The sequence below is a fragment of the Elephantulus edwardii genome, unplaced genomic scaffold (assembly GCF_000299155.1).
Source record: "Elephantulus edwardii isolate Elephantulus edwardi_28Jun2011 unplaced genomic scaffold, EleEdw1.0 scaffold00080, whole genome shotgun sequence".
NCBI lineage: Eukaryota > Metazoa > Chordata > Mammalia > Macroscelidea > Macroscelididae > Elephantulus > Elephantulus edwardii.
Window position 1 is genome coordinate 1,560,353 of NW_006399830.1, and position 20,541 is coordinate 1,580,893.

General features: G+C 56.3%; 3 protein-coding genes across 3 annotated transcripts in view; 1 reads left to right on the plus strand and 2 right to left on the minus strand.

The window, feature by feature from the left end:
- FTSJ2 (FtsJ RNA methyltransferase homolog 2 (E. coli)) lies at nt 1-4,333 on the minus strand. The gene is made up of 3 exons (XM_006889733.1): nt 4,188-4,333; nt 3,196-3,485; nt 1-443 (listed from the first exon to the last, which is right to left on the minus strand). The coding sequence occupies exons 1-3, from the start codon at nt 4,331-4,333 to the stop codon at nt 1-3; spliced, it is 879 nt and encodes a 292-aa protein (XP_006889795.1).
- A 2,943-nt stretch (nt 4,334-7,276) lies between these two features.
- NUDT1 (nudix (nucleoside diphosphate linked moiety X)-type motif 1) lies at nt 7,277-11,209 on the plus strand. Its single transcript, XM_006889734.1, has 3 exons — nt 7,277-7,428; nt 10,801-10,946; nt 11,037-11,209. The coding sequence occupies exons 1-3, from the start codon at nt 7,277-7,279 to the stop codon at nt 11,207-11,209; spliced, it is 471 nt and encodes a 156-aa protein (XP_006889796.1).
- Nucleotides 11,210-12,768: 1,559 nt separating this feature from the next.
- SNX8 (sorting nexin 8) overlaps nt 12,769-20,541 on the minus strand; it is a 44,685-nt gene continuing 36,912 nt past the window's right edge. Inside the window, exons 10-15 of the mRNA XM_006889735.1 lie at nt 17,841-18,013; nt 17,365-17,497; nt 15,299-15,367; nt 13,726-13,863; nt 13,359-13,508; nt 12,769-12,882 (exon numbers count right to left, since the gene is read on the minus strand). Of these exons, the coding sequence (XP_006889797.1) occupies nt 12,769-12,882; nt 13,359-13,508; nt 13,726-13,863; nt 15,299-15,367; nt 17,365-17,497; nt 17,841-18,013 (777 nt within the window). The remainder of the gene's footprint in view (nt 12,883-13,358; nt 13,509-13,725; nt 13,864-15,298; nt 15,368-17,364; nt 17,498-17,840; nt 18,014-20,541) is intronic.

The following is a 20,541-nucleotide window of genomic DNA, read 5'->3' on the forward strand; positions in this document are numbered from 1 at the left end:
TCACTCCACCAGGGGCCCCTTTCCTCTCCGGTACCCGGTACCCAGGAGGTACACCTCTGCTGACTCCTTCCTGCTGGCCCTGGGCTTCAGCGTCCTCATGCCCTGGAACTCCTGTGCCAGCCGCTTCTGCAGCCGGAGGCTCTGACTGCCAGCCCAGGTTTTACACAGGAACACACCCCCCTGGTGCAAGATACGCGGTGCCAGGTCCAGAAGGGACCAGCAGAGGCCAATGAGCCTGTCGTGGTCCAGGTCCCGGATCCCCGTGGCGTTGGGAGCCATGTCACTCAGGATTACGTCTGCCCTCTGGCCAGGAAGCAGTGCCTGAATCCTCTGGTGGGTTCTTGGGTCCATCATGTCAGCAGGGCACAAAAAGGTTGCCCCTTCCAGCGGGGAGATGTGGAGAAGATCGATGCCCAGCACTGAGCCAACAGGAGCGCTGGGATCTGTGGGGAGACAAGTGAGGAGTATTGTTACACCCGCATCTTAGAACTGTCAGGTGGTACCAGTGTACGATGGCAGACTCCCCCCAAGCCCTGCGTCAACCTCACAGTCACCAATGGCTGCAGCCACGGGGCAGCCCTGCTCTCTGAGGTCAAAGCACACAAAAGAGCAGATATGCACGTATGCTAGTCCCCAGGCTGGGGAGGGCAGGGTCCTTCACACCACAGCTGCAGAAACGGGCCTGCAGCATGTTCCTTCCCACAGTCCTGGGGTGATGGGTGGGTTCAGGGCCCAGTCAATCCTGGTCCAGCTCGGACACCCCCTCAAGTCAGAGGAGGCAAAGGCTTGTGACTGACCTCTGCCTTCAGGGAGACAGCCATCACCGCACCATAGCCATTTCACATCAAGGTCAGTAGCCCCTCGGGAGCCCATGCCCCTTGGGAGCCATTCCCCTTGAAGCCAGCCAGGTGTGACCATCAGAACACTCCTTATGTGCTCCTGAATCAACCACAACTCAGAGGGACCCTATGAACAGCGGTGCTGAGCCATGGCAGGCCTACTCAAGCGTGCGAGATTGCCGCTTGCTGTGGGGTCACTGTTAATACACAGCCTCTCCACGTACAGAGAGCTAGCCTACCAGGTGGCCTACAGTGTGCAGGAAGGAACGCCATAAACCATCACACACAGCTAAATGTCAAAGCCAGCTCCAGGCAGGTAACAGCTAACAGATACACCACAGAGATATGATTCCTACAGCCACCGTCATATGGGACCAGAAGGGCAGCATTCGCCCAGGGAGAGAGCTCTGAAGGCGCAGGGGGGAAGGATGAGTGGTCACAGGAAACATGAAGTGGGCAGAGTGCAGTAACATCACGGGGATGGAGAGTCCGAACTGTGGAGTGGAAAACCGATTTGCTCATTTAAAATACACTAAAGTATCTTCTCTTTTCGGGTAAAATGCTTGTCTGTCAGATATCCCTCTAAAGCTAAACTTCCAAAGGAAGACAGACTAGGAAGAAGGATTGGCCATCCACTTCCGAAATAACAGGACTTCGAAAGACCAATGTATAATAATTGAACACTCTTAGACTAGTAGATAGGATGAGCTGATAGACTCAGTAGACTCAGTAACTGGGGCAAGTGTGTCAGAGACAGTGAGACTGGCTCAGGATAGTGAAGGTTTCAGAGTTACTGTCATAGGGTCGCTGTGAGTCACAGACGACACATAGCGTACACACACAGATATCTACACAAAGGCATCTTGATAGGTCATGCTTTCAAACAAATCACAATGAAACAACGTAAGACAAATGAGGACGACTCCACTCGTCCGTCAGCGCATGTGGGGTGGCTGTTGTCGCTGTGGTGCAGGAAGCTATGGCACCAGTATTTCAAATGCTAGCAGAGTCGCCCAGTGGGCAGGTTTCAACAGAGACTCCATACTAAGAGTAAGAAGGACTGGTCATCCACTCCTAAAATAACAGGCCTTCGGATGCACTGTGGATAACGGAAGAGCACAGTTGGATAGCGTGCCAAAGATGAACGCCTCAGGACTGAAAACGGGTGTCTCCTCACGGCAGCATCCACTGCAGTGACACAGATGGAGCAAAGCTTTCATCCAGTGAAGGCTTGTCATTTGCTGATGTGGCGAGACTCAAAATAAGGAGAAACAGCTTCAAGCATCTTCCATAATTGGAACGTGGAATGTATGAAGTAGGAATGTTGGAAAATTTTGAAGAAATTGAGGAGAGAAGATTGAAGTTGTTGACAATTTCCTTTTACATGGATCCACAATCAACACCCACGGCAAGAGGAGTGAAGACATCGAAAGATGTGCTGCACTGAGAAATGTGCTGTCAAGGACTTCTCGAAAGCGCAAAACTGCTTCCCGTCGCTGCAAGTTGGACAGTGATAGGATGACAGAAGCGTTGATGCCTTTGAATTGTACTGTCAGCGAAGAGCACAGGATCCAACGTGGCGTGCCAAAAGAACAAACAAGACTGTGCTGGAGAAAGTGCAGCCAACGTGCCCTCTAGACACAAGAATGGTGAAACTTCATCTCGCTCACTCCGACGTATTTTCAGGAGGAACCGAGACATCATGCTGGGAAAGGTGGAGTGTCAGCAAAACACAGGAAGACGTTCAACAGGATGGACTGGTGCAGCGACTGCTGCTCGAGCATGGCAGAGACTGGCAAGATGGTGCCGGACAGCGTGAGGTTCTGATTCATCAGCCATCGGTCACTGAGTCATAGTCAACCTGAGGGCACCTAACACAGGAGAGGAAGCCCCTGGATGAGACAGACTGACACAGAGCCCGGGCAATAAAGATAGGTGTGCTGGAGACAGTGAGACTGGCTCAGGATAGGACAGCGTTCAGAGCTCTGTGCATAGGGTCGCTGTGAGTCACAGGTGCTCAGGGCACATCACAACAGCAAAAGCAGAGGGTGGCTGCTAGTCTGCTCTGCTCATAGAACAGCTCAGTCAAAACCTCAGGAGATAAAGCAGAACCAACCCCGGCAGACCCTGAGCGCAGTTCCATTCTGCACTCAGGGGTTGCCGTGAATGAAAGGAGGCAACTCGTCTGGTGGTGCCGTGAGCGGGGTCCCCGATTTTCACGCTCTGCCCCTATCGTTATGAGCATTAGCCAAGCACCTCCACTCTGCATCACCAGCTGGGTCCTGGCCCTGTGGCGAGCCCAGAGGGAAGGGCTGTTGCCTGCATGTGCCCAGCCAGGCCCTGCTCAGAGTCCCACCTGTGCCGGCAGCATTGACGCTCTGCACTGCCACCTGACTCCAGGCCCCAGGCGCCGCCCCGCAATCCAGCACGTGGAGGCCGGGTCTCAGGATCCGGTGCCTCTCATTCATCTCCAGGAGCTTGAAGGCGCTCCGGCAGCGATAACTTTCCATCTTCGAAGCCTTCACAAAGGGATCCTTCAAGTGCCGCATCAGCCACAAGTGTTCAGCGCCTGTCCGGTTCTTGGGAAGGCTTTCAGCCATGTGGAACCTTGGAGCCTGAAGGGACACACATGCCAGCTTCCAGTGCCTGTTGACAAAAAGACAAAAGGATCAGCAAGTCACCAGCCTCAGGCTGTCTGTCCAAGCAAGCCTTTGTAGAGCTGACACAGAGAGAGGCAGGGACTGGACAAGGCCTCAAGGCAGCCAGAAACCCCAGTTAGCAAGGGCTCTTTATTTTCCCCTTCCCTTGAGGTGTCCTCAGAAAGACTTAACCAAGGGATTATGTTTATAGCTGCCAAAATATATATAAAAAGTCGAGGCCGGTGGCCCCTGCAGCCGCCTGGCCCAGCTCTGAACTCTCCTCTCAGAAGCCATGGCACTCACTCAGCCCAGGGTCCCCTTCATACGCCCTCCCTCCTCGCAGTGATGCCATCAGCCTCCCACTGTCAACTGCCCGGGGACGCTGTGATCTCTCCCTCCCTCTGTGACACGGAAGTTAAGTGCTTTAAAGTGCTTCTCTTTCTGGCTGAAGAGATCCCGAGGGCTCAGGGCTGGATGTTCTGCTCAATCGCTAATTAGGCGCTTACTGTGTGTCTCAAGCACTTTTGTCCCGCATCATCCGATATTTCCCTTTAATCCTCAACTGGAGGTTCCGAAGGACGCAATGAGCTCTCAACTACTAAACAGCGCCCTGTGAGCCTCACTCCGAGTCCAGAGGGAGAAAAGCCTGGTGATCTGCCGCCAGAAGAGCTCCAGCCGAGAAAACCCTCTGGGCAGTCCCTGTGCGCACACGGAGCAGCCTTCAGAACCAGCCGCACAGCCGTGGGCAGCAGCACCCGGGAGGGCACGGAGGCTCAGAGGGCAGAACACGGCCAGGGACTCCCACCTGCGGCCCGGCTCCCGCGCGCTCGCACACGCGCGCAGCAGATGCTCCATGTCCGCGGGCTCGGTCCCCGGCGCTCCCTCCGCAGCCCCGGTCGCTGGGGCTCCCACCGTAGCTCCGGTCCTCAGGACTGCGCCTGCGCGCCCGGAAGTGCCCGCCTCGTTCCCGGCGCGGAATCGTCACTTCCGGCGCGACGCGGAGAGCGAGCGGGCGCTCAGGGGCCGGTGCTGTGGACGCGGTTGCACGAACCGCGGCCGGCGCGGGGTGACCCGCAGACTTGGAGGCCGGCGCGGGGTGACCCGCAGACTTGGAGGCCGGCGCGGGGTGACCCGCAGATTTGGGGGTTCGCGCGGGGTGACCCGCAGATTTGGAGGCCGGGGTGACCCGCAGATTTGGGGGTTCGCGCGGGGTGACCGGCAGTCTTGGGGGCGCGCCTGGACCCATCTCCCGCGCGAACCGCGGCCGGCGCGGGGTGACCCGCAGACTTGGGGGCCCGCCTCGCCCCGGGAGCCGCAGCAGCGCGCACTTGCGGGCTCCGCCCCGGTGAGTGCCGCGTTTTCGGCGGGTGGAGCGCGGGGCGGCCGGGCCTGCATCTCAGGGGCGCGTTCTTCCCGAGCACCCCGAGCGTGGCCCCCTGAGCGTCAGGTCTCCACGTGGGCTGAGGAGTGAGGTCTGTGAAGCCCTTAGCGCGCTGCTCGGTACATTCCACCCTGAAAGGTCCAAACTCACTACCAAGTCCAGAAGCAGCTGACCTTCTGACTTTACCTGAGTGCCTCTCTGTGTTCCAGGAAAGAGTAAATAATCTGATTAATGTTTATCCCTGAACATGGTTTATGACCCACCCCAGGCGATAAAACAGGGCGGGCACAATAATACATGATGGCCTCAGGTCCTTCAAACTGCTGTGACCCTGGTTAGGTTAGGTTAGTGGACTTCAAGAAGAAATCAGAGAAAAGGAGAGAAAACTTACTGCAGCTTTATTAAAGGGGGGAAGGGGAGCTCCCGGGTGAGTTCCTCATCCTGGAGGGGCAGAATGGGAAGTCACACTGGGGAGGATTTTTATCAACAGAGCCTTTAGGGAGGGACATTCCACTCTGATTTACGAGCCACCTGCTAGCTTAGTCAGACAGTCAAGGCCGTTTTCTTATCTTCAACAGCAGGGCCATCAGCATTTGAGTTCTGAATTCTTCATTCTTCTCTTTGCCCAGACTAACACCCCCAACCTGCCAATACAGAATGGATAAACACCCTTCTCTTACCTTTTGGATTTTGGAGCTCCATCTCACACACTTTGGGCACGGGGTCAGGAGGGACCAGTCCTTGGAGAAGGACATCATGCTCAGGATGGAGGGATGGTGCAGAGAGGAAGACCGGGATGAGGTGGACTGTTGCAGTGAGACAGTGCCTGGGGCAGTGGGGGTCAGTGTGTCAGAGGGGCTGGCTCAGGACAGGGCAGGTTCAGAGCTGCTGTACGTCGGGTGGCTATTATGTATGACTCGAGGGACTTAAAAACAGCTAGCCTTTGTGCTGCAGGGAGTTGCTGTGCCTCCTGCTAGGGTTCTCCTGGACTTCGGCCCTTTCAGTCAGGAAAATGGGATCGCTTTGGTTTCCGCCTCACACCGCCCCTGGTGACCCCGTGAGCTGTGCGCGTGACAGTGGCCGATGTTTTGGGCTTCACTCAACAGATTTAATTTTGAGGCCCCCTGGGCAGGCCCTCACTTCCAAGCTCTCACTCAGCAGCTGAGCAGCTTGAGTTTGCATGTTTGCAGACGCCACGTGGTGTATTTGTTACCGTGGAGTTGATGCCAGTGCCTGGCAACACAAGTGAAGTGCACCTAGGGTTTCCTTAGCCGCTGGCCTTGAGGGAGGAACTCTGGTCAGTGTAGAGGCTGCAAACCAGAAGGTCACTGGTTTGGATCCACCAGCTACTCTTGTGACGTAGCCTCGGAAAACTATAAAGGGTCTTTATGATTAGGGTAGTTTTGGTTTTTCATTTTTGCTGAGAAGTCCTGGTGGCACGTGCTCCGCTGCTCTTCTGCACAGAGGACAGCTTCGGGAACGGGCAGACTTTGTCCTGCAGGGTTGTTGAGGGGCAGTATCCAGCGATGGCAGTGTGAGGTGACGCAGGGACGGATCGTTAGGTCTTCCCTCTGGTACGGAGGGCTGGTGCGTTTAACCTTTCAGTTGGCATCAGAGTACTCAAGCACTGTGGCCCTTCACATAGTGTATAATAAATATTACCTGATATTGCTAAAGTCCTCAGCGTCTGCTCAGGGTGTCAGAGTTTGAGGCACAAGCACAGGTCTGATGATGGCTGCAGACTGAGGCTAGTGAGACCTTTTGCCTTCCTGACTGTCCCCTGCCACCAGGACACACTGAAGGTCCCATTTATCGGGAAACACAGCTTCCCAGGTGAACCCTAGTACTAAATCCTGGGTGTGATCCCCCAAGTCAGAGGCACCAGAATAGGAAGGCTCTGGGGGAGATGCCCCAGTCCTCCATGGGAGACCCAGGCAGACACACATTCTTGTTGCCTTCCCATGGATGATGTGACCCCAGGCTCCTCCTTCCTGGGTACCAGGCCCAGAGCAGCATTGGTTCCCTACAGAAGATGAGCTCATTTCACAGTGGGGAAGCCCAGCCTGGGCTGTGCAGCTACAGAGACAGAACCAGATCCCAGTCCCTGAAGATCCCTAGGGTGGTGGGAAGGCCAAGGCCACATGCAGGAGAACCACTGCAATCACCGGATCCTTAACCGGGTGCCAGATGGGCATGGGGACTGTTCTGCCCCTGCATGCAACACTCAGGCTAGGCGTTGTTGCAGCCTTCTCTCCCATCCACCTGCCCTGTGGGGGGGCTAGAGATCACCCCCCCTTGCTTCCTGTCTTCTAGCCTCATTCCCTTCCACTTGCACACCCCAGTACACAAGGGGGACAGCACATCTGTAGACAGTCACGGCTGACCTGACCCTCTTGTCCTCACAGGCTGGAGGAGGAATGAGTCCCACCAGGCTTTATACTCTGGTGCTGGTACTGCAGCCCCAGCGAGTTCTGCTGGGCATGAAGAAACGAGGCTTTGGGGCTGGCCGCTGGAATGGCTTTGGGGGCAAAGTGGAAGAAGGAGAGACCGTTGAGGAGGGGGCCAAAAGGTGAGAGGCAGGTAGGGGTGACCACCGACCCAGCATCCACACAGGTAGGAATTGGCACAACAGAGCCAGCCTCTGATTTCACCACATGGAGCCTGTGGCCCAGCGCATGTCCTTTCACCCTGCAGCCTCGGTTTTTCCATCTGTGAAATGGGCCTCAGGCTGAGCTTAGAGATACTGCAGTTTCGGGTCACAGGCTTTCTGGTTTCCCAAAGATGTGTACACTGTCACTGCAGCCTGTTAACGAGCCCTGGTGGCCTAGTGCACGGCATGCTGAGCTGCTCAATGAAAGGCAGGTGGTTTGAGTCCAGCTGCCACTTTGTGGATGAGAAGTCCACCCCTTAAAGATTTTCAGTCTCCATAACTGTGGAGGGTCACCAGGAGTCGGAATTGACCCGGCAGTCCCACCCGTGTCATCTAGTAACGGCGTGGTGGCCGTGTGCGCACCGTTGTGATGATGTGCTCATCAGCATAACCGCTGACTCATGGGCAGGGCGGAAGCCTTTTGAGAATCCTGCCCTCGCAGGTTTGTGAGGGTAAGGTGAGGTCACGTGTACAGACATTTCACTCCACCAGCTTCATTGCCTTGGAGTCAGCTGACTACATCTGAGCTTTCAGCTGTGAGGTCATTGGGGCCCCGGGCACCCTCGGCACTGGCTCACTTGCTGAGGTCTGGCAGGTCCGGCAGGGGAGTGCCTGCTGGGACTCTGGAGGACATGAGGCCAAGCAGGATGGGCTTTGGGTCACAACGTGCCTCTGAGGGAACGGGGTCTACAACACCAAGCACAGGAACACCCGGTATTGCTCAAGTCCCAAAGCGTAAGGATCGCCCACCTCAACACCAAGCTGGTGCCCTGAGGTGAGTGCAGACCTCTCTTCACCGTCCAGCCCAGCCTCCCCAGCACCCTCTGCATCACCAGGTTCAGTCGGTCACTGCACTGACAGCAGGCAAACCCTGAGCACACTCAGGTGGACTGGGAAGTGGTGGGCTACAGCTCGGATCAGAAGGCTCACGGGTGAGGTCTGAGGGGTCAAGGTGGAGGAGTCCAGAGTGGCCAGCATGTTCCTCCCTCCCAGCTCTTGGTGCCCCTCCACCCCCGTCAGGGCGTGGGCTCTTTTGCCCAGGGGACAGTCAGGAAGGCAAAAGGTCTCACTAGTCTCAGTCTGCGGCCATCATCATCCTCCTCTGATGAGTTTCACTTTACACAGTGTCGGTTTTTACACTTCTTGCACGTGCAATTCTCAGGGCAGTTCATGCCAGCAGGAGCACAAAATGACCAGTCCTCTCAGGGACCACACATCATTCACCTTGACTAGTGAGCTGATCCCTGCAGGGCGCAAAACACAGACCAGTCACGGGGCAGACTGCTGTTGGGATCAGTTACAAGAGTTAGGACCAAGATCCTGCATCTCAGGCCGCAGATACAGTCAGCCTGGACAAAGCGGCCCTCCCTCCAACGTGGACCACCAGGGCGGAGGTGATGCCCAGGCTGAAGAAGGTGGTCTCCCAAGCTGTTTCTTCAGAACCTCTGAGGTGAACGGTCCCATGGAATCCTTTGAGACAGCCTCCCAGCACTAGGCAACCCTGTGCTGGTGTTGAGGGCCTTATCCTGGGCTCCTGCCCCATCTAGAGAACTGAGCATCGCAGCCACACAGCCACCATCTAGTTAACCCACCTGTGACATGACCTTACCCCACCAACGGGATGGTGGCACGTCCCTAACACTGGCACACACTCAGGGAAGGTGAACTGAAACTTGAAAGAATCTCATCAGTGTGTGGGCTCTGCCAGCTGCTGGCAGAGGCAGTGAGGGTCTCACCAAACACCTGGTGTAAGTGAGGAACCAGTCACATCTCCAAGCGAAGACCTGCAGGTGTTAGGTGAGAGCTTGTTTTCATTCACCCTCTAAGAGTCTCATGGGGCTAACACATCTGAATCAGCGTTGGTGGTGGTAGGTGGGCAAGTCCAGCTGTGGTCACCTTGTAGAGGAGAGCAGCAGACCCATGGGGCTCCTGGGAGGGTCCCTGGTGCCACAGTGACTGTCCAACTTCTAATCCAGGGTCTGCCCTCTGCTCCACTCTTGAGGAGAGAGTGGGCTGTTTGCTCCCCTGAAGCGTTACAGCCTCCAGACACTCCTGGAGCTCTCTGGCTCTGTCCTACAAGGTGAGGTCACTCAGTGGCCATCAACTCAGCAGCAGCGGGTTAGTCTTCAGTCCTTACGGGACCAGACTCCCAGACCTTTGTCCACAGCCAGTGGATGGAACTGGCAGGCCGTGGGTTAGCAGCTGAATGTCGCCTTGAATCAGCAGAAGCCAACATTTCCTCCCTGATGAGGTTAAGGAGCCCATCACGTTAAGTAAATCCATTTCACCCCTCGTGAGTTTTTCTTTTTAAAGTGAGCACAGGGGCTTCTGACTGCTTCCTGAACCCACTGTCAACAAGCAGCTTGAGCTCACAGCAACCCTGGAGGGGCTCCAAGGCGGTAGTTGTAGTTGTCGAGCATTTTATTTATCTGGACCAGCAGTGGACACTTGGAATCAAACGATGCACTGCAGTTAGCAGATTGCCAGGGGACCATGGTGTGCCTGACCCAGGCCACGGGATTTTCACCAGCTTCCTGTGCATCTGAAAGGATGTCAGAAGAGCCAGGGCCCTTGTTAACTGCCAAGAGAACAGACGGGTCAGTCTTGGAAGAAGTGCAGCCCGGCCTCTGAGGCCAGGATGGAGAGACTGTCATTTGGGGCGTGTTACCAGGAGGGGCTGGTCCCTGAAGGATTTGGTAAAGATGAGAGTGAGAGAGATGGATACAACAGTGGCCTTAGCTCGGGGTGACGAGAATGCACGGTGGGCAGGGCCTCGTGCCACGCACCCACCAATGGCTCCTGATTCTGTGACAGTCTCTCCCAGAGGAGTGTGGGCTCACACTTCTGGGTGGCAATTGACCTGCTGGACTGCACTTGGCCTTCAAACTGTCCCTAACACCACTTGGAGGTGAAAGCTTCGTTTTTTTCAAACGTAATTGGAAATGATCAAGGAGAAGCAACATTTTTACAAAAACAAAGTAAGTGCTGGGCAACAAAGACAAGAGAAGTCACAGTAATGAGGGCAGGACAGACTGGGCCCACAGTCGAGGCGGCACCTGGGAGGGGACACGGCCGGGGTCCACGAGGGAACACAACTGGCACTTATCTGGAGGGAGAAAGGCTGCACACTGCTGCTCAGTGCAGGGTTCACCACAGAGGGCTGTGTGTCGTTGCTGTGCGACAGGACAGTGAGAAATGGCCAGGGCAGGTACTGCTTGTCCAGGCCACACCCACCCACCACGGCTCATCCTGTGGTCCTGGCGGCTCAGACGTTGCCCTGTCCTGGCCCAGGGAGCTGCTGGAGGAGAGTGGGCTGACCACAGACGAGCTGCACGAGGCCGGTCGCATCACTTTCGAGTTCGAGGGCAGCCCCGAACGCATGGACGTGCGCATCTTCTACACCGACCATGTCCAGGGCACGCCCACGGAAAGTGACGGTGAGTGTCCTTCTCATAGGGTACCCACACCTGGGGCTCTGTCCTGTGTGCAGTGAGGGCCTGGGGTGGCACAGTGACTGTCCTCTGTAGAGATGCGCCCACAGTGGTTCCAGCTGGACCAGATCCCCTTCGCCCACATGTGGCCTGATGACAGCTTCTGGTTCCCGCTCCTCCTCCAGAAGAAGAAGTTCCTCGGCCACTTCTGCTTCCGGGGCCATGACACGATCGTACAGCACACACTGCAGGAGGTGGATCAGCTCTAGAGGGGTGGCTGCGAGGGGCACTGGCTGGGGGCCTGAGTGGACGGGCTGAGCTGGGCTTGGCTTCCTTGTTGGCACTCAATAACAGGAAAAGTCAGTGTCTGCTTTGTAAGCTTGCTTTACTTAAAAGGTCGGGGCCTCCCTGTCCCACGTGCGGCAGCTGCAGGCGAGCACAGAGAGGCCATGTGGGGCTGTGAGCAAAAGGCACTGAGCAGGGGACACGGTGATGGCGATACCCAGGCTGGCCCTCCAGCTACCTCTGCTGTCTGCTGGGGGGCAGCACAGCCACGTGCAGCTAGTTCTTGGCATCCTGGGTCAGCTAGCAAGTGGGCTGCTTGCCTGCCATACCTGTGCAACCCCCAGCAGCAGGGGACAGGCCACCTGCTCAAACAGCCCCTCCAGGCTCGGTGTCCTCAGGTGTCCCTGCAGGCTTCACAGCACAACTCAGTGCCAGTCACGAGGCACGAAACCAGTCCTGAGAGGAAGCAGAGGCCTCGTGTCTGGGAGACATCCCAGCAGGACATGGGACTGGATGCTGGTGTCCTGGGGCTCGTGCTGCCGCGGGCAGGCAGAGTAGGCTGAGGACCCAGGCCCACACAGCAGGCGCTGTGCTATGTGACTTCAGAAGCCTGCTGTACTCTCAGCGGGCCTCCACCCCCACACTGAGACCTGAGTGTAAGGAGAGGACAAAGTTGGTCAGGGTTCTAAGTGCTGGCCCTGGGGACCCCTCTAAGCCCTGGGACTTGGCCACATCTATGCTGGATGCAGTTGGAAGTTTCATACCTGTCAGGCCCCAGGACACTGAGATGATAGGAGAGCCAGGCTAGGTGCTGCATATCAGAGGCCACAAGCCCAGTGAGACCCACCTGGAGCCCCGTTGGTCAACAAGACCATGGACCCAGTGTGGCCAGCTGGAGACCTCAATGTCAGGGAATGGCAATGGTAGATGGACTGACCAAAGTGGAGGCTGGCTCAGACACCAGATGACCTGTCCCCTCACCCCGAGAGGTGGCAGGGTTGGGAGGAACGTCCTCAAGCAAAGAAGGGGTGCTAAGGATGCTAGCTTGGGGAGCGAGCGTCAGTGGACAACCCCCCATGTCCTGCCTGTGGTCTGGTGCAAAGCTCTGCATCATACAGCGGGGTCAGGCAGGTGTGTGCGTGCGTGTACACATGCAGGGACTCCCCAGCAAGTTCCCCCTCGCGCGTTCGGCCCCCTTCCCGCCCATGTCCACGCTCAGATGGGATACACATGCACACAGACACAAGGTCACACACCAGCATGCTGTGGCCGCCTGGCCACCACAGCCTTGGGCCACCCCCACCTGCTCAGCAGACTGCACCGCGCAGGTGTGTCTGCGTGTCCCCACAGGGGAGGCACCCCTTGGCTCTCCAGGCCGCAGCGTGGGATATCCGCATGTGAGGGGAGCAGCCCCGTCTCCGTACTGAGACCTCAGGAGATGGGGCCTCTCACAGGAGGACACCAGCCCCAAAGAGCAGAGTGGTGGGAATCACACGGGGACACGCCGTTTGTAAACACGCTTTAGTGGGGAGGGTTCAGGGCACTAGCGGGGCAGCAGGCTCTCCTCTGGGGGTGACCGGGGCCGTGTTGGGGGTCCGCTGGAGCCAGAGAGCAGGCAGTGCAGCTTGGGCTTCAGGTCCGTCCACACCTTGTTCATCTGCGGGGGGGGGGGGGGTGTGAGAGCACATCCATATCCACGTGGGTCAGCATGGGGCCTCCATGTCGGGGCAGGGGCGACCATGGCATGTCCATATAGGTCAGCATGGGCCTCAGCTCCACACCCGATGAAGCACTTGGTGGCCCCGTGACAAACAATGTCCTGAAGACAGGTGACGGTCCACAGCTCCCTCAACAAGAGCACAACCCTCACAGGTAACGAGATGGGTGACCAGGACTGGATGCCCCACGGCCTGCAGCAGGGCGCTGGGCTTCACAGTCACCATGGCCCCTTCCCACCATGAGAGACAGACAAGCAGACATCCTGTGAACGGGGGGCTCTGAGGCCACCATCAGGTAGCAAGAGGGGCCACAGGATGACAGGCCACTGGAGGCTCAGCGGCACACTGCTCCCCCAAGCTGTCAGCCTTCCAGGTGACCCAAGTGCTGGACACCAAGGGCAGGGGGCAAACTCACCTCCTTGTGTCCCTGGATCTGTGAGTTGACGAAGGCACCCAGGATGTGGGAGGTGAGTGGCAGGTAAGCGTGCACCAGCTGGGTCTCCTGGTACAGGCAGTACAACGAGAAGTGGCTGCGCAGCTCCAGGGTCTGGATGGCATTCTCCTGCTGCGGGAGGGGAGCACGGGGCACCAGCTGCCTGGGAAGGGGCACAAGACCCTCCTCTCCAGCCCGCCCCGAGAGCCTGCAGCAGTGAGGAGTCGGGCCCCAGTGCTCCAGCCGTCCTGACGCACACAGACAACAGCTGGGACCTAGATCTCCTACCTCCACTAGCAGCCACGCATGGGCCCAGGCCCCTCCCGCAGGCCACCCCATGCCTGCCCACCTCCAGGATGCAGGATTCCAGCTGCTCCACGGATTCGGGTTCCCGGCCGCTGCCTGCCTGCCGCCTCGCCAGCATGGACCGGTATAAGGCCCGCTGGTGCCGGTGCAGCATTCCCTTCTCATGCCGCTCGCACAGGTCCTGGGGAAGGCCACCCTCAGTGCGAGACCAGACCCACACTCCCAGGTCCACTCGGACCGCAGCCAGCCTGCAGGACACAGCCCGACTGCCCGCGGGGTCTCCCTCCTCACAGGTAGACCCCCTCAGCTATCTCCCGCACTGCTGTGGACCCTTTCCGTTAACAGCCATACACCTTAGCCACCTTGCCACCAAGACCCCTTCCAGTAAGGATGACCCAAACCCACTGCCCAGTTGGAGAGCAGGACTGCCTGCAGGGTTCCCACGTCTCATCTCTGTAGAACGCCCGGCCGCATTCTCCCACAGATGTGAGGCATGGTGGAGTGAACCACCGACCTTTGGGCTAGTGATCCACTACCACAGGGCTCTTTCAAACTCAGGAGGTGGGGGAAAAGTAACAGAAGGTTTTGCAGAAATAGCACATTAATTTCTTATGCGCATTAGTCATATTGGCATGTTACTTGTGGAAATGTGGTGTAGCTAGGAGGGCGAGGGTGTTGCTGGACCTCAGGCCTCACACACTGTCCAGTTTCCCGACTGCTATCCACTTCCTGAACAAGAGGCCTCAGAAACTACGAACTTGATAAAGACCTCAGGCTTTTTGTTCATAGAGTCACTGTGAGTCGTGCTCATAGAAGACAATCAACAAGTGGCCTGTGAAGTAGTGATCTGTGCCATCCGCACAGAGGCAGGGGGTTCGAATCCACCAGCTGGCACTCTGTGGGGGAAAAATGGACGGTCTCTCCCGTGGGATTTCCTGCCTCGAGGGTCAGCTGTGCGTCAGTTCCAGCATGGCAGTGATTAGTGTCTTCTAGAGCCGTGGGCGCTGCAGTGGTTAAAGCACTCAGCTGTTAACGGAGAGCTTAGAGGCCCCGCTGAACACAGGCCTGGTGACCCACTTCTGAGAAAGCCATGAAGCCCCTGAAGGTTCCACTCCGACAAGGGAGTAGGGCAGGAATCTGGGTGGACTGGATACCCAGCTGGACTTTGGGATCTGTGTCCCTCTCCACCTCCAAGAGACAAATGTTACCTGCACTGACCTGGGCTGCCATCTGGCACCCTCCTGTAATCCCAGAGTGGGCAGCCCACGTAACAGCTGGTACCACAGATGGCCTCTCCACTGGGGTACCTTCCAGGGGCCGTGGTGCCTGGCCGTGGAGCCCCTGGGACATACAGAGTTCCCCCACTGAGCAGGAGCATGGTGGCCTAGGATCCTACCCTCAGGGAGACGTGATCTCACTGTCCCTGACCACTGCACACCTGGAGAAGGCAATGGTGTCAGCAAGCCAGGCCCAGACCACCTGCCCTCAGAGCTGTCCAGGAGCCCCAGCCCAGCCCCAGCCTTTTGGCCCTTGGCCCGTCTTGCCTCCTCCCCATGTGTTCTCCTGGAGGCACCTGGGAAAGATGATGTCCCCAAGCCCATGGAAGCTGGACACACCTTGTAGGACTGCAGCAAGTCCAGAAAGAGGTTGAGCTTCTCCACCACATCACTGTCGCCCAGCTTACCCTGCAACGGGATGAGCTGACATGGCCCCTGACCCCAGCAGCCAGTTCTCTCAGCTTGAGGGGCAGCTCTGGGGCAGAGACGACCTAGGGTCATAGCCCTAGGATGAGGAGGACTCTCTAGATGAGAGGAACTGGGATGAGGACCCTTGAGGTTGAGCGTTCCACGGGGTGGGGGCACTCTGGGGTTAGGGGCCTAATGGGAGGCCATGGAGTTGGGGGACCCAGGGGCTGGGGGAACTCGGGGTGGGTGCCCTGACGGAGGAGTAGGTAACTCAGTTTTTGGATGGGTCGCCCAGGTTTCTCGGCATGGATGAGTGGGCGTGGCATCTGTCAGTAGGACATTCGCCACTCCACCAGTTCCTGGAGCCTTGTTTCCCCATCTTCAGTGTGGCCTGGACTTCTTCCCTCATTGCCGTCAGGTCTTCATCACCTGCCACCTCCCGAGATGGCTGGGCATCGACCATCCTGGGGTCAGTGACAGAACAGGCTACAGACTAGTGCCCAAAGCTCTCATCTTTCACATCTGGGTGCTTCTACATCGTTCTGCCCAGACTCCTCCAGCGGTGCGACTCCAGGCTCGACTGTCTTCGTGAGTTCTTTCACCTGACAAATGCCAAGCGTATCCGCCCTTTTTGGTTTTCCAACTCCAGGTCTTTGCAGATTTCACTACAGCACGTTCTCTTCCGAGCCACCTGGGAACCATCTGGTCATCTGCTTCCTCTACCTCCTTTAGCTGCTTCACCGGCTACACTCAGCGAGGTTTCTCAGCCTCCCTGCTGGCTTTGCCCTTTCTTTCGAATGGCCATCTGCTCTCTTCATGTACAATGCCCCTGATGACACCCCAGTTTGTCTGGTCTCCAGTCATTACTGTCCCATGCTTCAAGTCCACTCCTGAGAGGACGTACTCAAGGTCTGACTTTGGCTTTTATGGCTAGGTGGTTAAAGTGCTGATCTGAGAATGGAAAGAATGGTGGTTCAAAGCCACCAGTGCTTCAGGGAGAAAGGTCAGGCAGCTGTTCCATGGCGATGTCCAGCCTGAGAAACCCACTGAGGCAGCCTTTCTCTGTCCTGCAGGGTGGCCTGTGGTCACCATCCCATCTAAGGCAGTGGGTTTGGCTGTGTCATGGTGGAAGGCAGGAGATAGTCGGGTCAGGCAGCCACTGTGTCCACCTGAGCCAGAGGGCCCGTAGTCAGATGCACGCTGAGGAAGACAACATGTGAAAACCGACCAGAACGAGTCTAGGATTCCCAAGACCAAGACCACGTTCCTGGCTGGACACGGGCCCAACCTGACTCCATTCTCAGGAGACCAGAGCAGATCTGTCATCAGACATCACAGGGGCCATCCTGTAGTCACTGCCGCGTGCTGCTGGAACAGCAGTACCACCAGGGGGTGGCTTTCACAGACAGGGATTTCCTCTCTAGATGTCCATGCTCGGGCACCAGCTCTCTGGCTAAGATTCCCCTGTCAGAGCTGGGAGAAGGGCTGTTTCCTTCAGCACCACAGGCCCCCAGTCCTTGGGGCTCTCTGTACCCTGGCCTTCCCTGGCTTCAAGGGGCTTCCAGTGCAGGACTGAGCTCCAAAGAGCAATGGAACTCCCGTCCGGTCTTTCTTATTAGCGCTGAAGTCGTCCTGGGCTCCCATCCTCTGTGAGAGAAGGCACTACTGGCCACACCCCAGCATCCCCCAGGGAAACCCCCTGCCCTCAGATCAGGGCCTGGCCTAGTTAAGACCCCGTCTCCCAGCTGGGTGCAGCTGGCTGGCCAGTCACATCTCAGACCACATCAGCCCTCACTTCTGACCCAGGGCACATGGATGACTTCACTACATGGACAGTCAATGCCCAGCCAAGTGTGTGTATTTCTGGGGACACAATTCCAACCAGGACAGTCGGAGCCAGCGTCCAGACCTGGAAGCAGCTGCTCCCTTGACGACAGGCCAGAGCCCCAGGCCCAGGAGGCGTCGTCAGCCGGAGCGCTGGCCCAGCACCCGCTCACCTGTTGTGCAGCCTTGTCGGCCAGCAGTGCGAACTCCACGGACAGGCCCTTGAGCGCCTGCTTCAGGACCCCCCACGTGCTGCTGCTCAGGGCGGCCCAGGGGGGCAGCGGGGTCGTGTCAGACCCCAGCGCACTGGGACATGGTCATGACGGTCATCACACGGCTCCTCCAAACAGCAGGCCACCCTACACCAGCCCCTCTACACCCGGCCACTCAGCTCGGTGGCATGGGGACATCGCCCACCCTCGGCCACGCGCTGACTTCCAGCAGAAGCAGCTCCATGGCCATGCATTCTGGTGGGTGGGGCTGCTAACCTAAAGGTCAGGGGTTTGAATCCACAAACCGCTTCTCAGGAAAAGAATGAGCAGTGGGCTTGCGTCAGGACTCACAGCTTCTGAAGCCCAGTGGAGGTGCCCTGGGAGACAGACTCCACTTCTCTGAGTCCACTGGACCCTCCCTGGCCCCGCGAAGCTGCAGGGTCACTTGCCTTAACTCCTTTCCGAAGATAAGCAGGTCGGCCGCGTGGTCGATGGCCCGGGACGCCATCCGCTCGGCCCGGTCCCGGAGCTTGGAGAAGCTGTTGTACATGTTCCGAACCAGCTCTCGGCTCGCCGCAAACTGGGCCTGGATGTCGGCCGGGAGCAAGTCCTGGGGGTGAGGAGGGAAGAAGGTCTACAGGCTGCTGCCCAGCAATGCCCGTCCACCATGAGCAGAGCTGGGCATGTGCAGACCTGGCCGGAGGCCCTGCTCTGCTCTCCAGGTGTGCCCTGACCATCTCTCCTCACCCACCATCAGACGCTGAGCAAGAACAGGATCAAAACCAGCCAGGCCACAGCCGACCAGTCAGTCCCAACTCGCAGCAACCCTGGAGGTGAGCAGTGAGTTAATCAAATGCTGAGCTGCTTACTGAAACGTTGATAGTTCAAACCCCACAGTCGCTCCCTGGGTGAAAGATGAGATGGCTTGTGTAAAGGTCACTGGCCTGGAAACCCTGCAGGCAGCTCTGCTCTGTCCTACAAGGCCCGTGGGAGTCACAATAGAACTCTGGGCTCATTAAAATGTGGTCACAGTGGCTGCCGCTGAGAGCTCGGCTCCAGGGAGCTGGAGCATCAGTTAAACTGCTTCCAGCCACTGATTTTTGGGAAGTACGTTGCCAGGCCTTTCTTTCGAGGTGCCTCTGAATAGCCTCAAACTGCCAAGCTTTAGGTCAGCAGCTAAGTGTATTAATCACTTGGACCATCCTGGACTCAGATCAAACTGGAGACCCTCAAATGACTGTAATATCTTTATATATAGATATAGATAGACAGAGAGACACTGCATTTAATTGAAAAGATAAGTGTTCTGTTACAAATGAAACAAAGGAATCAAAGCTGCACTGGCGAGTTATCCAGGTGAAGCAGAACTCCAGGGCACCGTGTCGGCCTCTGGGTGGCGCTCCAACAATGAGCAGCAGGAACGACAACTGAGCTCAGCACCGGGACTGTGCCTCCCGCAGACCCACCAGGGAGTGGATGGCACCATGTTTCTCTCGTCCCCCAAAGGGTTAGACAAGTTTTGTTGTTGCTGCTAGATGCTGCTGGTTCGAACTCATGCAACCCCATGTGACAATAGGGGGACCAAGCCTGTGATATTTATGAGACGCAGCCCTGGTGGCATAGTGTATAACTGAATGGTCAGTGTTTCAAATCCACCAGTTGCTCCAGAAAGAAAAAGATGGCAGTCTCTTCCCAATGGGGTTTAGAGTCTCAGAATCCCAACACAAGGCTATTAAGAGGCAGGATCGACTCCATGGCACGAAGGTTTGGGTTCATCTTTATGGGAATGAATTGCCAGGCCGTTTCTTCCATAGCACCATCAGGTAGGCTCAAACTGCCAACCTGCAGGTTATTGGTTGTTGAGTACCAGGCCTGTGAATTACCCAGAGACCTCTTCACAGCTTTGATATGAACTTCCTCTAACTATGGCGCTTACAGAACAGAAAGCATCAGGGAATAACAGAGCTGATGGAGACACAATTTCTAGACAGAAAGCAGTTTAAAAAGGAAACACAAAATATTAAGTAACTACCCTAATGGTTTATGAAAAACCAAAGCAGACCCACAGGATTTGAGTCAGCTCTGACATTACCCGCAGGACAGAGCGGAACTGCCCACAGCGCCCCAGGGCTGGACACCCACGCAGGAGCAGCAGACTGGGTTCAAACCACTGATCTTTGGTTGGTAGCCTAGAGTTGGGCCATGTGCCACCAGGGCTCCACTGGGGAAAAGGCAGCTGAATTAAGTTCTTTTTAAAGAAGATGGATTAATAGCAGTCACTGAAAGTCTGCAACACCAGGACGTCAGCTCATGCCCATTCTGAAGCCCGCGGGCCAGGAGAGCAAGGCAGGCTCTATTCACACCCGGCCCTGCCGCTCAGAACAGTCTCACTGAGCCGATTTCCTCATCTGTAAAATGGGCATAACATCACCTATGCTTCAAAACAGCTGTAAGTTAAATAAGAAAACTACACCTTGGCTCTCACCATATTTCTAGCATACCTCAGAGGCAAAATAACTATCATTAACTCTGACTTTAAACTTAAACTGAACATATCCCCTGAAGTCTTCTTCATACCACACAAGAGTTTGATTTCACAGATTTCTCTCTCCCGCTGACTGCACACTCTTCTTTCCTTCTGACTTTAACTCTTTGGTCTCTGTCTTGCTTTAGTAAACTTTAAAAAAAGAAGACCTACAACCAGGAGAAGATAAAATAGATGAAGGGGACATTCTAAGAATCAAATCCCTATGCACATCCAAAAATTTCTCCAACAGGGTAAAAGGGGAAGCCACAGACTGGGAAAAAGTATTTGGCAATGACATCTCAGATAAGGGACTTATATCCAGAATTTATAAAATACTTGAGCACCACAACAAGATAAAGGTAAATAATCCAATAGAAAAATGGGCACAGGATATGAACGGATACTTCACCAAAGAAGACATTCAGATGGCCAAGAAGCACATGAATAAATGTTCAAAATTCCTAGCTCTAAGAGAGGTGCAAATTAAAACAACTATGAGATATCATCTCACACCAGTCAGAATAGCAAAATTTAACAGAACAGCAAGCAACAAATGCTGGCGAGGTTGTGGAGAAACTGGAACCCTTATTCACTGTTGGTGGGAGTGTAAA

What these genes read in the sequence shown, in the direction of transcription:
- FTSJ2 (XM_006889733.1), bottom strand. Translation starts at nt 4,333, where the DNA reads ATGGAGCATCTGCTGCGCGCGTGTGCGAGCGCGCGGGAGCCGGGCCGC. An exon ending in GGTTCTGAAGGCTGCTCCGT is followed by an intron (nt 3,486 to 4,187) that starts GTGCGCACAGGG and finishes TTTTGTCAACAG; the next exon opens with GCACTGGAAGCTGGCATGTG. An exon ending in CGTCAATGCTGCCGGCACAG is followed by an intron (nt 444 to 3,195) that starts GTGGGACTCTGA and finishes GTCTCCCCACAG; the next exon opens with ATCCCAGCGCTCCTGTTGGC.
- NUDT1 (XM_006889734.1), top strand. Translation starts at nt 7,277, where the DNA reads ATGAGTCCCACCAGGCTTTATACTCTGGTGCTGGTACTGCAGCCCCAG. An exon ending in GTTGAGGAGGGGGCCAAAAG is followed by an intron (nt 7,429 to 10,800) that starts GTGAGAGGCAGG and finishes GTCCTGGCCCAG; the next exon opens with GGAGCTGCTGGAGGAGAGTG. An exon ending in CACGCCCACGGAAAGTGACG is followed by an intron (nt 10,947 to 11,036) that starts GTGAGTGTCCTT and finishes TGTCCTCTGTAG; the next exon opens with AGATGCGCCCACAGTGGTTC.